This window comes from Labrus bergylta, chromosome 15 (assembly GCF_963930695.1).
Source record: "Labrus bergylta chromosome 15, fLabBer1.1, whole genome shotgun sequence".
Taxonomy (NCBI): Eukaryota; Metazoa; Chordata; class Actinopteri; order Labriformes; family Labridae; genus Labrus; species Labrus bergylta.
Window position 1 is genome coordinate 7,462,783 of NC_089209.1, and position 22,938 is coordinate 7,485,720.

At 40.1% G+C, this 22,938-nt stretch overlaps 1 protein-coding gene across 9 annotated transcripts in view; it reads left to right on the top strand.

The window, feature by feature from the left end:
• The window catches only part of ryr3 (ryanodine receptor 3), a 128,507-nt gene that overhangs the window by 73,520 nt on the left and 32,049 nt on the right, over positions 1-22,938 (top strand). For all 9 annotated transcript variants that reach the window (XM_065963677.1, XM_065963678.1, XM_065963679.1 and 6 more), the window contains 25 exons: positions 3,881-4,154; positions 4,248-4,362; positions 8,391-8,523; positions 9,127-9,230; positions 9,620-9,755; positions 10,555-10,738; positions 12,429-12,531; positions 12,680-12,800; positions 13,751-13,920; positions 14,883-15,103; positions 16,015-16,105; positions 17,101-17,241; positions 17,872-18,035; positions 18,277-18,355; positions 18,561-18,650; positions 19,381-19,518; positions 20,199-20,261; positions 20,375-20,450; positions 20,539-20,662; positions 21,710-21,825; positions 21,919-21,986; positions 22,079-22,200; positions 22,370-22,419; positions 22,515-22,575; positions 22,686-22,924. In XM_065963677.1, coding sequence (XP_065819749.1) covers positions 3,881-4,154; positions 4,248-4,362; positions 8,391-8,523; positions 9,127-9,230; positions 9,620-9,755; positions 10,555-10,738; positions 12,429-12,531; positions 12,680-12,800; positions 13,751-13,920; positions 14,883-15,103; positions 16,015-16,105; positions 17,101-17,241; positions 17,872-18,035; positions 18,277-18,355; positions 18,561-18,650; positions 19,381-19,518; positions 20,199-20,261; positions 20,375-20,450; positions 20,539-20,662; positions 21,710-21,825; positions 21,919-21,986; positions 22,079-22,200; positions 22,370-22,419; positions 22,515-22,575; positions 22,686-22,924 — 3,183 coding nt within the window. The remainder of the gene's footprint in view (positions 1-3,880; positions 4,155-4,247; positions 4,363-8,390; positions 8,524-9,126; positions 9,231-9,619; positions 9,756-10,554; positions 10,739-12,428; positions 12,532-12,679; positions 12,801-13,750; positions 13,921-14,882; positions 15,104-16,014; positions 16,106-17,100; positions 17,242-17,871; positions 18,036-18,276; positions 18,356-18,560; positions 18,651-19,380; positions 19,519-20,198; positions 20,262-20,374; positions 20,451-20,538; positions 20,663-21,709; positions 21,826-21,918; positions 21,987-22,078; positions 22,201-22,369; positions 22,420-22,514; positions 22,576-22,685; positions 22,925-22,938) is intronic.

Below are 22,938 nucleotides of genomic sequence, written 5' to 3' on the forward strand. Positions count from 1 at the left end.
CCTTCCTCTAACACCATATCTGTACCGTTTCTCATTAGTATTCTGCTTGAATCTGACCCTCTTGTATTCTACAGATGTTTGACCGTTTGAATTAAACACACAAGTTCAGCTTTACTTCTGGAATAATAATGTTGTGATGCGTCGAGGTGCAACACTACAGCTTCGCTTCTTTATCATTTCAGTTCACTGAGTTCATCTTCTGTTCTGCCCTGTTTTATTGTTGACTGTCGGTAAGATACAAGTATGTTATATAACCTTTAAATGTAAGTTTATAAAGAAAACCCTTTAAAAATAACCCCCTCATGGGATACTTTCAAAATTTCAACGGCCTCCAGAACCTAACCTTCCAGCGTCCTGTCTCTATCATGCATCTTGTTTCTTTTTATGTATGAATGAGTTTCTTATTTTTTTAAAGTTTGCCTGATTTGAGAAAACCAGAATTTCGGCCCCATGTGTTCTGCAAATATATTATAGAAGTGACAACAAATTGAATCTTGATCTGGATCTTGATATATCCATCGTGTGTTTAATACTGTACTGCAGATTTCAGACAGGCACGCTCACGTAATTCCTATTCTTTTAACCACAAACTTTTTTTGCGATGCTTTAAGAACACACTATCCAGCTCTGTATCCACAAAAAGTTGCTCAGCAGTCTTTGATAACAGCTAAAGGCTTTTTTTTATTCTTTTTTTCATAAAGGTTCTCTCTCTAGAGTCAAACGTTTTAAGGTTAAGCACTTTATTAGACTTACAGTGATACAACACTTTTGTCCCAGATTAATATTTCAAGTGCTACATTTAAAGCTTTAAGAGATGGACAAAGTGTTATTTTATCTTAATTAATAGCACAAATTACCAAAAAAAAAACCACATTCAGAGTGAATGAAGGAAGAGTGCTCAAGGTCTACGGGCTCATATTGTACAAAAAATTGAATTCTTTGTAGTTGGATTTGTGGTCATGAAAAGTAAAAACTGCCACATTTCAGATATTTTGTCATCTCTCTCTCTCTCTCTCTCTCTCTCTCTCTCTCTCTCTCTCTCTCTCTCTCTCTCTGTACACTAAATAAAAACCCTGTCATTTAAGAAACTGCATGTAATACTTAATTACATCATGCGTTAAGAGACAGAGGATGTCCAGCCAGTCACAAATTGTATCATAGTCTACCGTTCATTCGTCTACAAGCCCCCGCCCCTCGTGCTGTATAAAAGACGACATCATCATCGTTTGTATAGCACAAACAGTTATATTAGAACAAAGACCAGCCGAACACCTCTAGACCTGCACCGTAATGATCTGAACAAACACGTATAGTGTGTCTCTGCTTTACTCTATTGCTGATCTAATCAGTTTTTCCTGAATTTGAGATTTTCTTGCTGATCATGCACATCTCCTGGATCAAACAAAATTGTAAAGCGTGTTCTGGCACCTCAGCCTTAATTTTGCACTCCATCTTTTTGTCTTATATTTTAGCTTCTTCCACTTTACACACACCTTACTCACATCATGTCAAACCGTCCTGTCTGTTGTCCTGCTGAAATGTAAATATATACATTTATTAAGAAGAGCGATTGCCACAGCCAGCAAGCTTCTCTGAGGCCGCTGATCATTTCATCCAATTTTGAGCAGCAATAACAGAGAGCTCTGAGGTGTTTTAAACTCAATAATGTGAATGCCTTAATCATTGTGGGTGTTATTTGTAATCCCTTATTGTAGCAGAACACACATAAATCAAATCTAAGAGTAGCCTTAAAGCTTTAGTTTCATTTTTTACTTCTCAAAAGTTATGGCACATTGCTGAGAAAATATTTATATAGCCTTTTAGATTCATTGGAAACTACAGCAGTTGTATCAGATATCCTTAAAGCTAATGCTAAACGCCAATATGTGTTATAAGAAAACTTTTTTTCTTACTTTGGAAGGAGCTGAAACAATAAGAACCATTGTTTGAAGGCATTTAATGGTATTCCTGATGCAGCACACAGTGGGACCTTGAGCATATCTTGCAGCACGAGCTGGCCTCAGCATATTTATTTTCATATAAAAAATGTAAATGTGTTTTCCTTTTTGCTGGACTTTGCATCCTAATAGGTTGTTGCACAGAGTCGGTTGTTGCACAGAGTAATTCCATTTCGCTGTTAGACTTTTGTATATACTCCTGGAAACTGTTTTTTGTTTTTAATATAATATGTTTGTGTGTGAGTGTGTGAGTGTTTGTCTGTGCATCCTTGATTCATGCATTGGAGAAAAGTATCCTGTTAGACTTGTGTTATCTATACCGTGCACAGAGGAGTGCAAGCCAGAAAGCTTTACAACATTGGAAACCTGTTGTTAACCTCACATACGTTTTTGCAGCCCGTTAAAATGAAGTATTTCAAGCATAAAGAGACACAAAGAGTTGCTGACTGGTTCAACAGTCTGCTGGTTTAAGACTTACAGAGCTTGTAATGAGTTTCAGTTTGTAAGCAAAGGCAGCAGAAGGCTGTTTATTGATGCTGCTTAACTGCAGTCATTGTTCTTTTTAAAGCTTCCCATGTCAGTGTTTTTAAGTTAAAAACTCTGTCATGTAGGTGAAATCAAATAGCCTGGCTGTTGATGTGGATATAAGGGATAGTTTTCATAATAATGCTTTAAATAAAAAAGCAATATGAAAGGGATTGTTTCTAGTCGTGAATCTAAAGAGAATTATCTGAAACAGCTGCTTCCTTTGGCTTTACAGAGCTCTGTAGCAAGTATTTCACTTCACATACTTGTTTCCCTCTCACTGCTCTCACAGTGTTTCAACCTCCACAGGCAGCTTTGTTTTCATCATATAAAAGCTCTGAGTACCCTCTGTACTCGACCTACTCTGCACCAAACTAAAGACAGGTACCATCAGTGACTAGCTGTGGTAGCTAAAGAGTCAGACTTTTCCCTAATGGTTTTGAATAGCCCTAAAACAGATAACTATAAGAGTGAATATGACATATGTGCGTTCACAAGGTGGACATGGTCACTGCTAATGATTACATCTGGAACTGCTGGATAGGTACATAGTAGGATCCGACCGATATATATTTTTGGGGCCGATATTGAAGAGAAAAAACATTTGATACTGATATATTGGCCGATATCTTTCTTAGATCTATCTTTTATTGGTAGAGATAGATATAAGTATACACATATATTGTGTTGATCCCTCAAATGCAGTTATCAAACACAACTGGAAGGTAAGCATCATCACTCTTCAGCCAGAAAGAGAACTGCTAGTTTAATACAATGAAACTCAAATGAAATGCTGTTTGACTGGTGAATACATCTACAAATATTGGCGCATATGTGATCAAATTAGCCGACACCGATTGTCACTTGATATGCTAATATCGGCTGGCCAATAAATCGGTCAGGCTCCAGTAAAGAGGCATCAAGTTGCCTATATCTGCTTAAAGGACAACGATATGTCAGTGTTTCCATTTTTAAAGTTGCCCCTAAATGGTCCAAAAAAATCTCAGTTTTCTCAGATGTATTAGTCCTTATCTGTCGTTACTGATGGAGACAAGATAAGGTTCAGGTTCAGGTTACTTTATTTGAACCTGTAGATAGTTTGTTTTGCAGCTATCGGATGACGGATTTGAAAATACTACATTGTTGAGTCGTTGTCGTGTTGCTGACAGAACCAAATTATGCAAGACATTGTTTGTGTTTCAGTGTTAAGCCTTGTTTTGGACCTACATTAAGAGTATCTCAAATGTTCTTTTTTTGTTGTTCTCACAGTCAAATCATCTTTGTTGTATTTGAAACAAGTGGATGAGCCACAGTAATACAAGAGAATACACTATAAGTGGACTACTGTAGCTCCATACTATGACTCACTCTGTGGATCATCGACTCTTTTTCTCCAGCCAACCTGAAGGAGCTGATCTCTCAGACCATCACCAGCTGGGCGCAGGAGTCTCACATCCAGGACCCCGAGCTGGTCAGAGTGATGTTCAGCCTGCTCAGGAGGCAGTACGATGGCATCGGGGAGCTGCTCCGGGCCATGAAGAAATCCTACACCATCAGCGCCGCTTCTGTGCAGGATGCTATCAACCTGCTGGTGTCTCTGGGTCAGATCAGATCTCTGCTGTCAGTCCGCATGGGGAAAGAGGAGGAGAAGCTTATGATTGATGGACTCGGGTAAGAAAAGTTGTTGCAATAAACACGTGGAAAAAAATAATAATAATCACTTTGATTTGACCATATTCAAATGGATTTCTTTCGTTTTTCAAGTGACATCATGAACAACAAGGTTTTCTACCAACATCCCAACCTGATGAGAGTTCTGGGCATGCATGAGACCGTCATGGAGGTCATGGTCAACGTGCTGGGTGGAGACAAATCACAGGTAGGATTGTAAGACTATCTGCTGAAAGTCTAAAGCTAGTTAGGACTCTCTGTATTAGCTGTTAATAGTCGACAAACTTTCTCATACTCAGATTTTACCTGCATGTTTGTTCTGAAGCTTCTGACATTGTCTTCATCAGCAGACATTAACTCACATTAGTACATTATTAACTTTATCCAAAGGTATAACTTGTTTCAGTTTATTGGTCTTGTCTATGACTTCACAATTGTCTGAATTTACATTTTTATAGTATCCCTAGTAGCTCTTTGGAAAAGTCTTCAGTATGAGCAGGTTACTGTTTGTGTCACGTCAAAGGACATATAATCACTTGCAAACGCACAATGGGATTCCTGCCAATAGTCTCAAGCTATTCCATTAATCTACAGATGGAAAAAAATTCTTGAAGAAAAGCAGCAACGTCAGGGTTGGATCTAGATCCAAATCCAAGACTATGATTGGGTATTGCCTTGTCAAAGTAGTTACCATGTATGTTCTTGGACTATAATTCCCACCGCCTCAAAAACGTAAGAAAAACGTATTTATTACGATCTGAGGATCCCAAAGGGTGACGCACCGTAAATCACTGACAAGTAAAGTTATCGGTTTCAAAGTAATTTATCACTTTTGAAAAGTGTTATTAGTCAATCTTGCATATTCTTAATCATTCTTTAGAGGTGAGGGAAAATGTTTCAAAGAGTATTTGATTGAATAGCTCTATCAGAACCTCACTGTTTTATGATTTATAGCTTGTTTACTGATCTCAGGAAAATAAATGTAACCCTACGTGGGAGGAGTAAGCCAAGATCAACAACCTACTGCACCGAGAAACCACAGGGGTAATAAAGAGGGCATAGGAGGGTATAAGAGGGGTCACAGGGAGGCCTTTCCAGCTTCTCCTTTTTGGGCTGTGCTCTCAGGAGCTGGACATGATGGGTGTGATTTAATGTCATGGCCTGTGCCAAGCACGAATTGAACCTCAGACAGAAAGACCTCAGAGAGACATTCAGGCCTTCACATCTGACTCCTGCAGTCTGATCACGCCTTCTCAGAGATAAATTCCAGACCAGATTACTGCCATCTGATATGAGCACTTCACTCACCGTGGCCATATAAAGTGGCATCACCTCAGCTTGTAAAGTTTTATCAGCTTTGCAATATTTACTCTCTGATGATCAGTGATGCTGAAGATGCATCATTTCAAAACATGATTTAGTCGGGTAATGGAGTCGCATGCATTCTTCCTTATATCTGAATGCTTATCTCTAATATCTTCAGCTCCTGTTTTTAGTCTTTATTCTAATATATTTGGGACTATTCTCTGTGTAGGGGCAATTGTAAACCCAAGGATTATATCTAATTCCTATTTCTCATTCTGGTCAAGTCTTTACAAAATCTAGGAAACCTGATATTAAATATAACCATCAGGGCTTATAATGAACACTATAAAAAAAGATTAAACATTTGTCTTCTTTTTCTCTTTCTCAAGACTTTAATAAATTGCTCAAATGTCCCAAACAAAACGACAAAGGATGTGAGCCATTAGTCCAAATTAATGATTAAATATCACTACCCTCACTGGTTAGTTAAACTTAGTTAATAATATTTTTATTATAGTTTTAATATTATTATGAATGTAGGCCAACAATGGTGGTTTATGTGTAATCTGTAACCCTGCCAGCCGGGGGCTTCAGCTCTGGTTAATGGGTCTGCTCTCCTCGCTCTCCTGCAGCGATATAAACCTGAACAGTGGACAGGAGGCATCTCGTGAAAGCAACTGCATCAGGTCTTTGGGTTTACAGTCTATGGGTTAAACTGGCACATCGACCCGACCGATGCATAACCACATTCAGTGAAGACATGTGAACGTTAACCTGCTAGGAGGACTGGCGGCTCGCATTGCTAGCACTCGTAGCGTTAGCCACCCTGGGAAAACCAATTTGACATTGTTTTCTCTCTAGAGTAGTGTATGCCACAAAGTACGACGGAGGATTAGTTAAAAAAAATAATAATCATTTGAGATTAAAGTCGTAAATTTACGACTTTAATCGCTAAATTTAACGAGTTTGAGACCCAGCCTGTGCGAAAATGATGAAAGTAGAACACTTAAACTTTAAGAGTTTCAGACTTAAAGTCTTTAAAGAATAAAACAATAAAGTTGTTATTTTAATCTATATCAGAAGAGCAGCAGCATCCTGTTCTCAAATGACAAACATGGAGCGTCTTGTCCTACAGGTTTCACTAATAAGGAAATAGGCTACTTCCTTAAGTAGTCAGTAAAAACAGTTCAAGAGAAGTTTTCACTTCAACTTGAAGACCTTGTTTATCTGTAAAATGATGAACAGGGCACAAACTGTCTCTGCACATGAGACACTTTAACAAGGCAGACCGATAACAGACACAAATAGTTGTGTTGGGGCTTCACTTATGCAGATATGAAACTACACATGCTTCTGGCACATCATCTTCACATTGTCTTTAAAATATCAGCACCCTGAAAAGAAACTGCAAGAAACTGAAGAAAGAACCACACTGACTTGGAGGAAGTTGTGTCTGCAGAGGAAAATACTTTAAGAGTTCTACTTTCATCATTTTCGTGCAGTCTGGTCTCGAACTCGTCAATTTATGAATTTAATCTCGTATATTTACAACTTTAATCTCAAAATTAAAAAAAAATGTAAGTGGCCCTAATCCTCCGTCGTGACAAAGTGTCACACGTGTCACCAGAATTTAAAATAGCTGTCAAATACATTATTGAAGAACACAATGAACTGTTTAAAAATTCCACTAAATCGGCTCCATACATTATGGGAAGAAAAATGTGCTCTGAGCGCTTTCTAACCTTTAGACTTATCAACTAGTCTGAATTAAAATGTCACTTTAATCAACAAAGAAATACGTTGCTGGTACAGGAACATATCTAATGACCATCCAGGTAGCGTTACTACTGAGTGACTTTTTATTTCACTCTAACACAGTTACAAGGAGAAATTCTGTTCAAGTCGTGAATCTGTTTCTAGAAGTGAAAGCGTATGACGTTATCTAAAGGTGAACATTTAGGGCGGTTGGTATGATGATGAGTGAGATAGTAATGCTGTTCATATTTGCAGAGTGTAATTTCCTGGAGGTTATATGAGGATCTTTCTCCCTCCGGTATTTATCCTCCATTCCTCAGGCAATTTACTTTCATCTCCTGCATGGGCAAAAAAAACACTTCACGCTCAGATTTATGCTCAGTCTGAACTCGTACTAGAACTTTAAAAAATGAGGATGACACAGACAGTAAAAGCATTAGAGCTTGAAGGTGAAATGATTTTTTTCCCCACTTGTTGTGTGTGAACAGATAATAAATATTGTTTATTGAGTACACTTTAGGCTTTTATCAGAGTCAAACTAATAACGCTCCGCAGCCTTCCAGACATATCAAAATGATCAATCAGATAAAAATCCGCCTCAGCTCCTGCAGCTACCTCTCTAACAGAAAACGCTGGATTCTGTCTTCAAAAATGTTTTTCTTGTCAATCATAGCGATTTCAATGTGTCTCATGCCGTTATTAAAAAAGTTTCAGATTCACATTAAAGCCTGAGGTTTCTTAAACGCCAAAACTTTCCTTCCTTCTGAGACAGAGAGTGAGAATCAAGCTTAAAGTTGTGTGAAGGTGATTGATACGATTAGATACGACACAATACAACAGATACGATACATTTATTGTCCCTTTGGCGAAGTCTGTCTTGGACTCTACATGCTATGTTTTTATGGGTAAGCCATTGCTAAGACCTCCAACTCAATGCCCTGGAAATGGTTCTCTTTGGGGAAACGTGTGTGTGTGTGAGGAGGGGAGCAGGAAATGCTGGGGATGAAATTCAGCAAAGGGCTGAGGTCGGATTTGAACCCACAGCTGCTGCAATGAGAGCTAAAGCCTCTGCACATTGGACGTGCAACATAACCGCTAGGCTATCGCCGCTCGGAAAAAAACAACTTGTACTTTAAACACATGCATTAAATTTGTGTTTTCAAATTTGCTCCACAGGAGATCGCCTTCCCCAAGATGGTGGCCAGCTGCTGTCGTTTCTTGTGCTACTTCTGTCGTATCAGCCGCCAGAACCAGAAAGCCATGTTTGACCATCTGAGCTACCTGCTGGAGAACAGCAGCGTGGGGCTGGGTAAGTACTGGACCACTTCAACAAATGGGACTCCTTTTCTCTCCTGTTGTTTACCGACGAAGATGCAGGATGACATAGTTAGTGAAAGTAAGAGGACACAGTGTCAGAGAAAACTACTGAGAGGATTTCTTGACATTTTGAATTCCTCAAGTGTTTACCACCCTCCAGGAAGTAGAAAATTGCCCCTTTTGTGCTTCCAAAAAGGATGCTAAATGCTGAGTGGAATCAATAGGTGCCAACACTCAAACTGACGCTTGACACAAACATATCGCCCACATAATGTCGGGGTTTCAGTTTGAGAGGGAAAGGGGCGGAAGAGGAGAGAAGAGGGAGGCGGAGAAATGAGTGACGAGGGTTATTTAGGCATGCAGGACAGGACTGATGAGTCACTGAGCTCAGGCTGCTGCTGTAAATGAAAAACAGCATCTGTGGAAGTGGAGGGGTGCACAATGTGTGGAGAGCAAAAGATAAATGCAAACATGTTGCATCTTACATAAAGCATTTGATACTGGCTTAATCTGAAAATCACATTGGCTAAAGTAAAGCCTTATATTTAGGTTGGTCAAACTCTGTGTGTCTGTTTCTCTCTGTGTGTGTGTGAAGCCTCTGAAGCTATGCGAGGCTCGACTCCACTGGATGTTGCAGCGTCCTCAGTGATGGACAACAATGGCCTGGCTCTGGCCCTGGAGGAGCCCGATCTGGAGAAGGTTTGTCAAAGCAAAAAAAAAATGGACACAGAAATGTTCTGCTGTTAAGCATTAAAGGTGCTTTAAGTAATGAATCAAATAACAAGAGTTTACGGAATGGGATGAGAGAACAGGATGTTTTGTCATCCAAGTACATTAAGTTCTCTATAATAAAGTAGAGTAAAATATACTTTTTTTTAAAGATTTCTGAATAAATTAGTGACAAATTGTAGGTGTTGCAATTTTTTGAATGTGAAAATTGAAGCTTGATGAATTGCTGTTTGAATATGCTGTCACGGCAAATGTGGAGGTCGTTACTGTTTCTCACAATGATATTCAAAAAGACAATATGTGCCATTTTAATACCCAAAAACAAAAACATGTGTTGCTTTGTGTGTGTGTGTGTGTAGGTGGTGACATACCTGGCAGGCTGTGGGCTTCAGAGCTGTGCCATGCTGGTTGCTAAGGGTTACCCTGACCTCGGCTGGAACCCCATAGAAGGAGAGCGCTACCTGTCCTTCCTGCGGTTCGTCGTCTTCTGTAACGGTACGTCCACCTTTTATAGCGATATAGGTTATGTTTTCCCTTTAAAGACTGTGCACGTTTTTTGTTCACCGTGCAGGTTCATGACTCGATTGTGTGACACGTTCTCTATGCAAATTTAGCAGCAATAATCAACAGCTAGCGGCTGTAAGATGCAGCAACGTTGAGACAAGGATAGGACAAGAAAAAACAGGCTGATGTAACTTTGGAGAAACATAAAAATTATGAATAAAAATGAAAGGAGGCAGAAAAATGCAAGGACAAAAAAAATGTTTGCGAACAACAAAAATATGAAAGTGTTCAATTTAGTGATTAACGTCTGATGCTAAGCTACGCTAAGGCCTCACTATAATCATGATTAAGAAACAGAATATGTTAATGACGCATGGCCAGTCCTATTGTCAAATGTGAATAAGTCTGAAACCTGTCAGTTATTTTTTTTTTAATTTCCAAAGCATGCAGACCTCTGGGTTCAGTCTCAAACAGCAGCTTCTTCAACACTGCCTCTTTAATCACGGGGGGGGGGGGACTTTATCTTTGTGGGTGGTCTGAATGTATGCCTTTTGTTTGCAGGGCATGTTTAATGATGATTTTGTGACACACGTTCTATGTACATGTTTCTGTGAAGTAAGGGATCAACCAACTCTGATTAACTATAATAACTGTCAAAAGTCCCCGAGTGGCTCAAGTGTTGGTCGGCCTCACCGGGATAAAAAATAAAACACACCTTAAGAATGTAATAAACACAACTTATTGCCTCTCTTCTGGCTGACTCTGACCTTTTCCTGTGTTTGTATTCAAGGTGAGAGTGTGGAAGAAAATGCCAACGTGGTGGTGAAGCTGCTCATCAGACGTCCTGAGTGTTTCGGCCCCGCCCTGAGAGGAGAGGGGGGTCAGGGTCTGCTGGCTGCCATGAATGAGGCCATCAAAATCTCCGAGGATCCTGCCTTGGACCTGCCCCCGACCCCCGCTATCGTCAATACTGGGTATACCTCCAAAACCCGTTTTTCTAACATTGTTTACTGCTCGTCAGGACTCAAAGCTTTTTTAATCAGCGTTTGGATAATGGAGCTTTAAAAACCCACTGAATGACTCGAAAGCAGTCACCGTTGATAGAGTCTCCTATTCTCTGTGTCTCTGTGGTGAATTGTTACATTTAATTAGATCCTCCAGCATGTTTCTAAGCTCTGTTAAACCACCATTACTCTCAGTTAACACAACGCCTAATGCTGCTGTATCAGTGTGAATTTGATATATTGCTCATTCATTTATTCATGACTAGGAAGAGATCCAAGTGACGCCTGCATAAAGAAACTGGGGGGAAAAAGTAGTTTATTACTTCTTCATACCAGACTTTTCCCTTCTTATTTAAATACTGCGTCCTAGCTTCTTCTTGAACCATGTCAGAAAAGATGAACGAGCCTGGAGGGGACATTGTAAAGACCTGTTAAAATACTCTCTTTGGAGCACAACACCACCAACATAAAAGCTTCAAATACTCAGAAGTATCTCTCAGTGTTCAAATGTGATGCTGGAAAATGTTACATTTCTTCAGCTTGCTGTTAAAACAACTTCAACAATACAAATGTGATTCCTTTTATGCCCTTTAAATAAGTTTTTCTTGTTCACTGGAAAGCTTCTTGAGCGACCGTTATTCTGCACACTGAAGCTGTGCACTATTTAAATCTGAGGGGAAGTAAAGGTGTTGAGGGGGATTTTAAATCTGTCCCTGTAGTCATGGACACCACTGTTATAATAATTCAGAGTTTTTCTGTTTTTTTTTTGTTGCTTTACTTTTATACTTTTAGATTTGACTCCAGTTTTTTATACTTTTTTCAAAGATGTTTTTTTGGGCAATTTTGCCTTTATTTATTGTTGGACAGCTGAAGAGAGACAGGAAGTGTTGTGAGAAGAGAGTGGTGAATGATATGCAGCAAAGGGCCACAGTCAGGTTTAAACCCACGGTCACTGCAGTGAGGACTACCGCCTCCGGGGTTGAAATCTGACCTCGGCCCTTTGCTGCATCTCATCCCTTATTTTGCATTTTTTCTTCCAAACTTTTTCCGGCCTCTCTAAAGCTGTCCTATCCAATAGAGATAAAATGCAAAATAAAAAAAATAATAATCACAGTTTTAGAAGCTTTCTAAAATCACGCTGATTGGACTCGGGGAGAATTATTCATGCAGTGGACAGAACTTTGATCACATTTTTTTAAAGTCCTGAATAAGTGGAGATATTTGAAACATAAACGTGGTCAGAGGTTTAAAAGAAAAAAGACTTAAGCAGCCTTGATGTTGATCAAAGCTCTCGGCTCTTTATCAAATGTGTTGATGCTGATTTACTCTCATCAGTATGCATAGGCTGTATCACACCGGCAGCGTGATAACAGGGGCGGTTATTATTGCAGGAAGTGAGGAGAGGGATTGGGAGGCAGGTCACAATCAATATGTGTAACACGGTGGCCTGTAAGGAAATCATGCATGTATTTGTGTATGCCAATAACATTCTCATAAATCAGAACTTTGTCCTTCTATTGCTCCTCGACTTGCGTTTGACTTCAGAGACTACGAGGAACCTCGCTTATGTTTTCTTTTCTTGTAGAGTCTTGTAGCGACACCTGAATCTTTTCTCACAGTGACAGAGTCCTGGTTGTGTTTTTTTTTTTGTTTGTTTCAGGTCTGGTGAGGAAGAAGGAGAAGTCATCCACATGGGCAACGCCATCATGTCCTTCTACTCGGCTCTTATTGACCTGCTGGGACGCTGCGCTCCAGAGATGCATGTGAGGCCCTCCACCACAACCTTAGCTTCACAATATAATGACTTAAATATCTTACTTTATTTTGTTAAGATCCAGATACAAGAACAGGCTTCACTGCGAGCTCAGGCAAAAAAGTGATTCAAATGTTCCCCATTTGAATGTCTTCCAGCTTATCAATGCGGGGAAAGGCGAGGCTCTGCGTATCAGAGCCATCCTGCGCTCTCTGGTTCCAACTACTGACCTGGTGGGGATCATCAGCATCCCTCTCAAAATGCCCGTGGTTAATAAAGGTACGTTTTTTTATGTGACTGCTGCTTTTTATGCTTTATTCATGCAGGCTGTTAAGCATGAGAAACGACAGATAAACATGAAGTAAAGGAAGATGGACCAGGTGCAGCAACAATAACTATTTGAAAATGTCGTAAGGAGAAAAACACAACAGAAGCCTAAATGACAGAACGGTATCCTACTGAGGCAGAAGACCAGATTCAAGGTTCAACCACCACCACAGCGCACTGATGAAACATTTGAATTCAAGCACAGGCTGCAGTGTTTCAAGACTCTTATGTTCTCTGCTGCCTGCTAAACATTTAGAGTCACTTTGCCTGCCTATAGAAAAACAAAACAAACAGGATGTATCTGGTATGCTCAGTGAGTCACACTGTCACATCAAGAAGAATCAAATCATTTCACATCTCAGTGGTTTGAAATTCACCTCAGTTCTGCCTGCTGGAGGTTTGTCATGTAAAGTGTCATACTTCTCTCTGAGATTTCAATGTCGACATTTTTGCCCTTCGGGTGGAAAAAAAAAAGAAGCTGTCCACAGCAGTTATCCCAACATAAATGTATCTCATCTCGTTTTCAATGTGACATTTTGAAAAGAAAGCAAGCTGTGTATTAAGTGACTGAACACACAAGAGTGAGCTTTTTCCCACTGCGTTGATACTGGAATTATTTTTTTACCATTTCTTAACCTTTTTTAATCTCTAATTATTTGCTCATAATTAAACATTTTTTATCTCTAAATATTTGCTCATAAGTAACATTTCTATCACTGTATTTGAAGTTGAGCTTGTGTAAGTGCAGCTCCATCTTTTCTCTTTTCCCTTCATTTCTCTGGAGTCTGCGTCTCTTTGCTTTTTAAGCGTATTTTATTTTTTTCCCCTTGCAAAACTTTAGTGAATATTTCATTCTCTACGCTACATTAACAGCACATAACCCTGATGTGTCTAACCTTCAGATGGGACAGTGACAGAGCCGGACATGTCGGCCTCTTTCTGCCCGGACCACAAGGCCCCCATGGTGCTCTTCCTGGAACGTGTCTACGGCATCGAGGACCAGAGCTTCCTGCTCCACATGTTGGAGGTCGGCTTCCTGCCTGACCTGCGAGCCTCGGCGTCTCTCGACACGGTGAGCGAGGGCAAAAACCCCAAAATAACTTTCATCGCATGTCCAGAGAAAGCATTCACCTTCAAGCTCTTAGTTTTCACACATTAGCTCTAAACTGTAAGTTTGTATGTCCTTAATAAATACTTATCTATAGTTAAATACAATCTTACAGGTCTTTTTTTTTATTTGTCAGTAAACACAGTCAAAGTAAGTTTGGATTTGCAGGTTTCTCATTAGAACGTCTCAGCAAATATCCACAGCCCTGCTTAGCCCACTGATACCAACCGTACCTGTCCACATAATTATAAAAATGAATTACACCGATCAGACAGACTCACAGCAAATCAAAGTGACATTGTGCAATACGTATATATCTGATTATTTCAATGATGTCTGGTTGTGAGAGCAGACTTGCCTTCTCTGATACAACTGGTAATGTCTTCATTTTAAGGTTAAGATTTATTTTTGGGCTTTTAATGCCTTTATTTAGAGACAGCATTGTGGATAGAGTCAGAAATCAGGGAGAGAGAGAGAGAGAGAGAGAGAGTGGGGAATGACATGCAGGGAAAGGAGCCAAAGGTCGGATTCCAACCCGGGCCGCCCACTTTGAGGACTACAGACGCACACTAACCACTAGGCTACTGGTGCCCCACCCTGGTTATTTTGTAGTCAGTAGAAGCATTAAAGATTTTTCAGATAAGCAAATGTCATCAAAGTCAATGAGGTCAGATTGTTTTCCAATTGCTGCTTCATTCACATTCACAGCCTCACCACCTGAAAAAGTCACATTTACATCTCAGAGCTGCAGAAACATTTGAAGTCAGTGCCCTTTTCAAACCTGGTTGAATGATTCAAATAGTTTCCAACTGTGACTTCAGGCTTCTTCTCCATTCCACCTTCCTTTGCCAGCAGCCTTTATTCACTCCAGCTTTCATGAATATTGACTCGTGTGTGTGTGTGTGTGTTTTTTCTCTCTCCCTCAGGAGGTGTTGAGCACCACCGAGACGGCGCTGGCCATGAACAGGTACATCGGCTCAGCCCTGCTGCCTCTGCTGACCCGCTGTGCCGCTCTGTTTGCTGGTACTGAGCACTACGCACAGCTGATCGACTCCACGCTGCAGACCATCTACCGGCTGTCCAAAGGCCGCTCGCTCACAAAAGCCCAGAGGGACGCCATCGAGGAGTGTCTGCTGGCCATCTGCAAGTACGTTCTGCAGAGGAGTGAAAAATAGAGAGTGCAACGTGTTGGCTCTTTAAACAGTGCTTCTGTCAAATGGCTTGTCATTCACCAAAAAAAACCCAATCTGCAGAGTATGACACTAGACGAGGGGATCATTGAACTCAGCTTCTCTGCACTTTTAGAGTCAAACAGTCTGATAAGCGCAGAGCCCCCTTAAGTCGGGTAAGGTGATTATCTTGTTGAACAAGTTTTTATCCTCTGCACACAAGATGATTATCTTGTAGGGATCAGATATAAAACAAGACATCATGGGACTCTAACGGCGTGTGATAGAAAGCAGGGACACTTTTTGAGGGATTCATACTACTTCTAGTGTAATGTGTATTTATTTTGTCTTTTTAAATAGGCTTACACTGTATATGGACTATAAATGAGTGTATAATTTAAACACAGAGTAACACAGACTGTCATACTAGTTGAATAATAGACACATCGTCAGTTGAGCTGCATTGATGGCAAATAGTGCCTAAGCCACATTTACCTTTGATAGCAGGCAAATGTATTATCACTAAAGAATGAACACACTGATTATTAAATATGTGCAGCTAATTTGAACGTCTTTGGCAAGACATTGAGCTCAATCGATTACTGAATCATGCAGCGTGGTGCATGCATTATGTGTTCACTACAAACATACAATGTGACATTACAGAGCAGTGTCTCCCCTCAGTTTTAGATTCCTCTATGATAAGATTAAATCTGTTCTGTTCATGGACTGAGATGGTTTAATACGACAAGAGCATTATATCAGATTGGTTAGATGTGTACAAGTTAAGGTTCGATGATCCTGTAATGATCCCTAGAGGGGAAATTCACAAAAAAAAAAGAAAGTCAGTCACTGCTAAAAGATGCGATATAATCGTTGTATTTAACAGGCACCTGCGTCCCTCCATGATGCAGCAGCTGCTCAGACGGCTGGTGTTTGACGTTCCCATGCTCACTGAATACTGCAAGATACCTATCCGGGTGAGTTACGCAGTATGATGTCACCACTGTGCTTGATTTTCTATTTGACAGATTTGTGTTTTTAATTATAACAAGCACATAGAGGCAGCCTTTAATTAATAATCCATTAATCCCTGCTGTGTGTTGGACAAAGTCAGATGTCATTCAGCATTATGGAGTTGATGTTGTTTATTTTGTGATCGACAAAGATAAATATTTATAAATATGATCTGCCGGTATTAAGACAAGTCGAAGAAAATGAAAGGATAGGCAGAAATAAGCCTTGGGCTTCACCATACATTTTTTGGGGCGGTTGATTTTTTAAATTGTATTGTGTGAAATGGACCGAGGTAAACATGTAGAGTGTTTTATGTTTTGTAAAAAATATTTGTATTCGAAATGAATCTATAGGTCTTCTTTTTTTTTATCAGAGACTGTATAAACATTGGTGGAGTCACAGTGACATCATCTGTTGGTTTAATTTATTTTTTTAAAGAATCATTTGGGGGGCTTTTTTATTGTCTTTATTTAGAGATAGGACAGTGGATAGAGTCAGAAAAGTGGGGAGAGAGGGAGCGGGGAATGACACGAAAGGTGCCACAGGTCAGAGTCAAACCCGCCAAATAAGAGGAGGCTGTGGTCCTGCGGGCGGCCCGTGTTTGAGTCTGACCCGGCTACCTTTTGGATTCTTAAGCAGAAGTGCTTCAGAAACCCTTTTTTCCGAACAAACTTTTTTATTAACAAGGGAGGTTGCCGCTTGGTTTTTAAATGTAAGGACGCTGATTGGATGATTAATGGCCATTGACTTGTTGAGAAGAGGTGGAACCAAATACATTTCCGAGACTCCTTTTCAGATCTGTACATTAAAGTAGCTTCGTGTTTTTGCTTTTCATTGTAAATTAATTTTTTTGTCATCCCCCTTTTTCATTTTCCAAAGAAATGTCTCATTTGAAATGAATGTTAATCCCCTATTGAGACAGTATTATATCTATCTTTCTTGTTTCTCCGTTCTCTAGCTGCTGACCAACCACTATGAGCAGAACTGGAAGTACTACTGCCTGCCTTCTGGTATGGGCAGCTTTGGCATCGCCTCTGAGGAGGAGCTCCTCCTCACCAAGAAACTCTTCTGGGGAATCTTCGACTCCCTTTCTAATAAGGTACAAGCAGAACCTGGGATTTAGATAATGAGGTCAGACAAGCAGATAGTGTTAAAAAAGGAGCAATAGTTTGTCATTTTCGAAAGCTTCAATACACTACACTACTATGTATTCATCTTTTGTTCCTGTTGCTCATTTTTTATATCTGGGATTAAATCAGAATTCTCAAAAGGCACAGCCATATTTTCTATAAATCCATCTCTGCTGCATAATGAAATGTTTGGTAGTCTGGCGTTGTTTGCTTTCATAAAGCCTCCATCTGTTTGCTGCTGTTATTTTTCAGAAATTGTTGAGCTTCCAACACCTGCATGTGGCTCTCATGAGAGGAAAGTTCTTAGCAGTCAGAGGTAGTGAAGTGAAAGCTCAATGAAGTATTTTTGAGCAGTGCAGCTGAGGCGAAGCCAAAACAGATGAATCATTTATCAGTCTGTGACAGGCCATCGCTCGGCGCAGACCTCCCCAGCTCTCTGTCTCTCATGTTTCCTCGTCTCTCGTTCTTACCCTGACTTTGCTCGGCTCTGCGTGTCCATCTCGTATCCAAACAGAGACGTCTTTATTGTCTGAAAAACATGGTGAGAGAAGCAGTTTGTATTAACAACTCCCTTCTGCTGTTTCTGTCTCTTTTTGTAGAAGTATGATGCTGAACTTTTCAAAATGGCCATGTCATGTCTGAGTGCCATCGCTGGAGCTCTGCCTCCTGACTTCGTCGATGCCAGTCCTGGAGCAACACTGGAGAAACAGGCCTCTGTGGACGCACAGGGCAACTTTGATCCCAAACCCACCAACACTGCCAAGTGAGCGGTCTGAAAATACACTTACTGTACAAGCCCTGTTGTTGTCAGGGAAATAAAAAAAAAAAAACACAATGTTGAATCTAATCTAAATCCTCAATTTGATATACAAACAGATCCATAAACATAGAATCAAAATGTGTGTGAGTTCCTCGTGTGTGTGTGTGTCTACAAATCAAAACAACTGAAGTATAATTTTAATTGAAATGACAAATGTTTAAAAAAATCTTTCCACTCTCTCCAGTATCTCCCTTCCTGAAAAACTTGAGTACATTGCCAACAAATATGCAGAGCATTCCCATGACAAGTGGTCCTCAGAGAAGGTTAGTCCGTGTCCTTGTGGTGTCAGTGTTCCTCCTGTTTTCTTCTAACATTTCATTTGTGACATTTGTACTATTCATTAGTTGACAAATGCTCATTCTTATTTTCATTCTATTTATTTTTAGAAACAGCATGTGATGGTACATAGTTGTTTCCCCTGCTGGGTTTCCAATCATAAATGCTCTTTACATTGAACTGTTGTTGCAGGTGTCAGCAGGCTGGAAACATGGAGACACAATGGACGACCAGGCCAAATCCCATCCACTGCTGAAGCCTTATAAATCTCTGAGTGAGAAGGTACACACACAAAAGTGCTGAGAAGTCTTGGCCTGAGATCGTATTTGTAAAAAGCATGCGCTGTGAAGACAGGAATAATTTGGTTGATTGCGTTAAAGGCGCAAGAGTTCCCCTTTTTTTAAAAGCCATTTATCAGTGTCTGCAAACTTTAAAACTCAACTTTAGAGGAAGAAATGGTGTGAAATCTATGTATATAGTTTCTTAAAGATTAATATGTTTGTGTTTGCCTTATCAAAGTTCGTTTAAATAAATTAAAATGTGAGATCCTAAATGAATTAAAGCCATTAATACAGTCAGAGTGAATCTCTGATTTCAGGTTCAGGAAACTTTATTTGTAATTTTGTACCCAATATGTAAATTCGGTTGCAGGGAGAGTCATACATACTAAAACACAGAAGCTACATAAAACATACAAAGTGCAAATGCATGGTACATGGGAAGTAAATAAAGTGTGCAGCTTCCAATCGTACAAATGATAGACAAGCTGATCTGAAAATGTTACAGACCTTAGAACTTAGTAGAATAGCAATAGCAAGATGCTTCAATGGGACCATATCCTAGGAAAACCATCATTTAGTTAATTAAACAAGTAGTTTATTTCAGATGAGAAACATCTGTCTGCCTTGTTTTAACATTTCCACCCGTGTTTAATCTGCTGGGGAGCTCTCGAGCAGTTCTCTGTTTGACCATGCAGTGACCGTCACACTGTTCATGTGTGTTTGGTACGCAGGAGAGAGAAACATACCGCTGGCCAGTGAAGGAGTCGTTGAAGAGCATGCTGGCGCTGGGATGGAACATTGAGAGGACCAAGGAGGGAGAAGCCATGTTCCAACAACGAGAGAGTGAAAAGCAAAAAAAAGATTCTCAGGTAAACGCCCGATGTATCGCTCTCTTTGTTATTTATGAAAGTACTTTGAATCTACAATTTCTCCAATGGTGATAATTAAGTATCCCACTGAGGGACATAATTCCCAACATCCTTCTCTTTGTGTCCTCTGTGTGAAGAAGCTTCAGGTGTGTGTGTGGTAGATGATTTATTATGAGCCCACATTAAACGATTAAACAGGAGGAGCACTCCTTTGACCTGCAATGATCGTAAATACAAAGCTAATGGCTGGTGTCATTAATGTTTTGACATCAGCCTTCATTTATCAAAGAAAATGCATTTGAACTTTTACATGTTGCTCCAGTTTAATGGGCGACATAAATCCTGAGTACAGTGAATGATGACTGGGACAAAGAAGCTGGTGCTGCATTTGTGAGTAAACAAAGAGAACAGAGCACTTAGTGTTAGCCGTCAGCGCTCATTCCAACGACTGCAGCACGACTCGGTTTGGTGTAGTTACACCACATCCATAAAACTGATTACGCACTAAAGCAAATAAATGTGTGAAATATATTGTGTCAGCTGGTGTAAGGTAAATATGATACACTATACAAACATTGATTTCAAAGGAATTTATTGTGGAATAGCTCTGCTGCATTCATTCCTTTAATATTTATATTTAATACATTTTTGTGTTGAATGTGCTCTTTCTGACTTTGTAGGTGAATGGATTCAGTCCTGCTCCGATGGACTTGCACAATGTAACTCTGTCTAGAGAGTTACAGGTCAGTTTCTTTTTTTGGACTTTCATTATTTATAAGCAAGTTTTTTTTAACACATGCTCTAATCTCAGACAGCTATCATAAGCGTGCTCTGACTTGCATGCTCATCTGTGCAGGGCATGGTGGAGGTGGTTGCAGAAAATTACCACAACATCTGGGCCAAGAAGAAGAAAACTGAACTCGTTAGCAAAGGTGTGTAAAGTGAAAAATAAAAATAATAATCATCTTATTTTTGGAGGACCAGACAATAGAGCTTCTGCCCCTCTGACTGATTTCTCAGGAGGAGGGACCCACCCGCTGCTGGTTCCCTATGACACCCTGACAGCTAAAGAGAAGTACAGAGACCGAGAGAAGGCCCAGGAGCTGTTCAAGTTCCTGCAGATCAGCGGCTATGTCATCACAAGGTAAACCCTCTCCGCTGCACTGAAGCACTTAAAGAATGAATCTGTATTGGCAAAATGAAAACAGTATTTCTCCAAAACCATTTTGCAGCGTTGGGTGAAATCTCGTCTTCACAGACAGAATTTCAACCAATTTGGATTTTCATTACAAAAACATAAATACTTTATGGGCTGATGTTAATTACGATGTTCAGAGACATCATAAAGGGAGCAGTTTTAAGAAGAAGAAAAAAACTGACTACGCATTTGCAGGTACTTAGACTTTGCAGCTCTTGACGTCATGACTGTTGTAGTTTTTTGAAACCTTTAAGCAAGAACTGCAGAAGAGATCTCGGTGGTGAGCTGTGAGCATGCATTCAGACATTCAGACACTTTGGGATCGAATGTGACTCCACCAAATCCTCTCCTTTTGGTTGTTCACTGCGATGCACTGCACAGTAAAACAATCATTTTATCCACAACATACATGAGATAAGACTTGAAGATTCTGTGTTTATGTGTCAAATGTTGTGACAGATGTAGATTTCTGGTCTAAAACAAATGTTTAATCAACAGCCTTAAATAGTGAGAGAAAAAAAGGTTCTTTTAATGTTGAACTTTTTTTTTTTTGATTTTGAAATACTTTATTAATCCATGAGTGGAAATTCTAGTTTTTCACTTTCAATAATTTATGAATTTATACACAGACTTCAAACAGGTCCAGCTGTCATGGTACTGGATTGTTTTTCTTAAATGTAGGTTGGAATCTCTTGTTATTTACATTTACTGGAAAATACAAAATATCTATTAAGTTTGTTATTAAGAGACATGCTTCTCACAAACATAGGCCCGAGTCATATATTTTCCTAATTTCATATTTTCCTAATTTTGCGATTGATTTTATCTGACTAGTTTGCTTAGAGTTTGATGCAGTCATGTCATGTTTTAAGTCATTCATTCAGTCCTGTAACCTCAAAGTTAATTATTTGTTTCTAGATATTATTTAAAAAAAAAAAATCTTTTGGTAATGTGATGGAGAAACCGTTTGTTTATGATCCTTTCCTGTGACAGAGGTCAGAAGGACATCGAGCAGGAATCATCGTCCATGGAGAAGCGTTTCTCCTACAAGTTCCTCAAGAGGCTGCTGAAGTACGTCGACTCTGCTCAGGAGTTCATCGCTCACCTTGGTGAGTTGCACGTTTTAACACCAGAACGTGCTTCACCACTTATTTTAAACCTCTTCCGTTATGGTGACTTGCTTTTTCTGTTTGTAAATCCAGAGGCCATGGCCACCAGTGGGAAGACAGACAAATCCCCTCACGACCAGGAAATCAAGTTCTTTGCCAAGGTTTAGAAGTCCTCTAACAACTCCTGAAATATCGACGGCTGTAAACTGCTTACATATAGTTTTGCTTTAAAAGCTTCATTTCTTCTCCCTAGGTGCTGCTTCCTCTGGTAGATCAAACTTTTAAGAACCACTGCCTCTACTTCCTTTCTACGCCCAGCAAGAACCTGAGCATCTGTGGCTGTGCGTCCAACAAAGAGAAGGAGATGGTCACCAGGTACTGAGGAGAAGCAGTTTAGAGTTTTTAGGGTTATTCCCTATATGTAAAATCCTCTATACCCCCCTTTTTCCTCTTATTTCTTTGCTTATTTTGCTTTTTCCAGCTCCTCCTTGTTCTCTCTAAAGCTTTTTTCTTCAATTCTGTTCTTACCCTCTTTGTTTTCCAGCCTGTTCTGTAAGCTGGCAGCTCTTGTCAGACACAGGATTTCTCTCTTTGGTAAGGCTGGCATTGCCTCTGTCTGTTTGCCTTGTGTGCCTCTGTAGCTGCACATCTCTTTTCCACTTCTACAGTATTGATTTTCTTTCTTACAGGTAGTGATTCTGCAATGATGGTGAGCTGTCTGCACATCCTCACAAACTCACTGGACACCAGGTAAGCGCACAGAGCCGTCTGTGAATGCACAGCGTTCGGTTCATTTGACGATTTAGTAGTCGCGTTCGTGCACATTAGCGTCTGCGCTCTCTCTCTCTCGACTCTCTCAGAACCGTGATGAAGTCCGGCTCAGAGCTGGTCAAAGCCGGGGTGCGCACTTTCTTTGAGAACGCCGCGGAGGACCTGGAGAAGCTGCTGGAGATGCTGAAGCTGGGGAAGTTCATGCAGTCGCGTGCTCAGATGAAGAGCGTCAGCCAGAGCATCAACTATGTGACCGTGGCTCTGCTGCCCATCCTCACCGCCCTGTTTGAGCACATCAGGAACTATGATTTTGGAGTTGATCTACTGTGTAAGTTCAGGTTT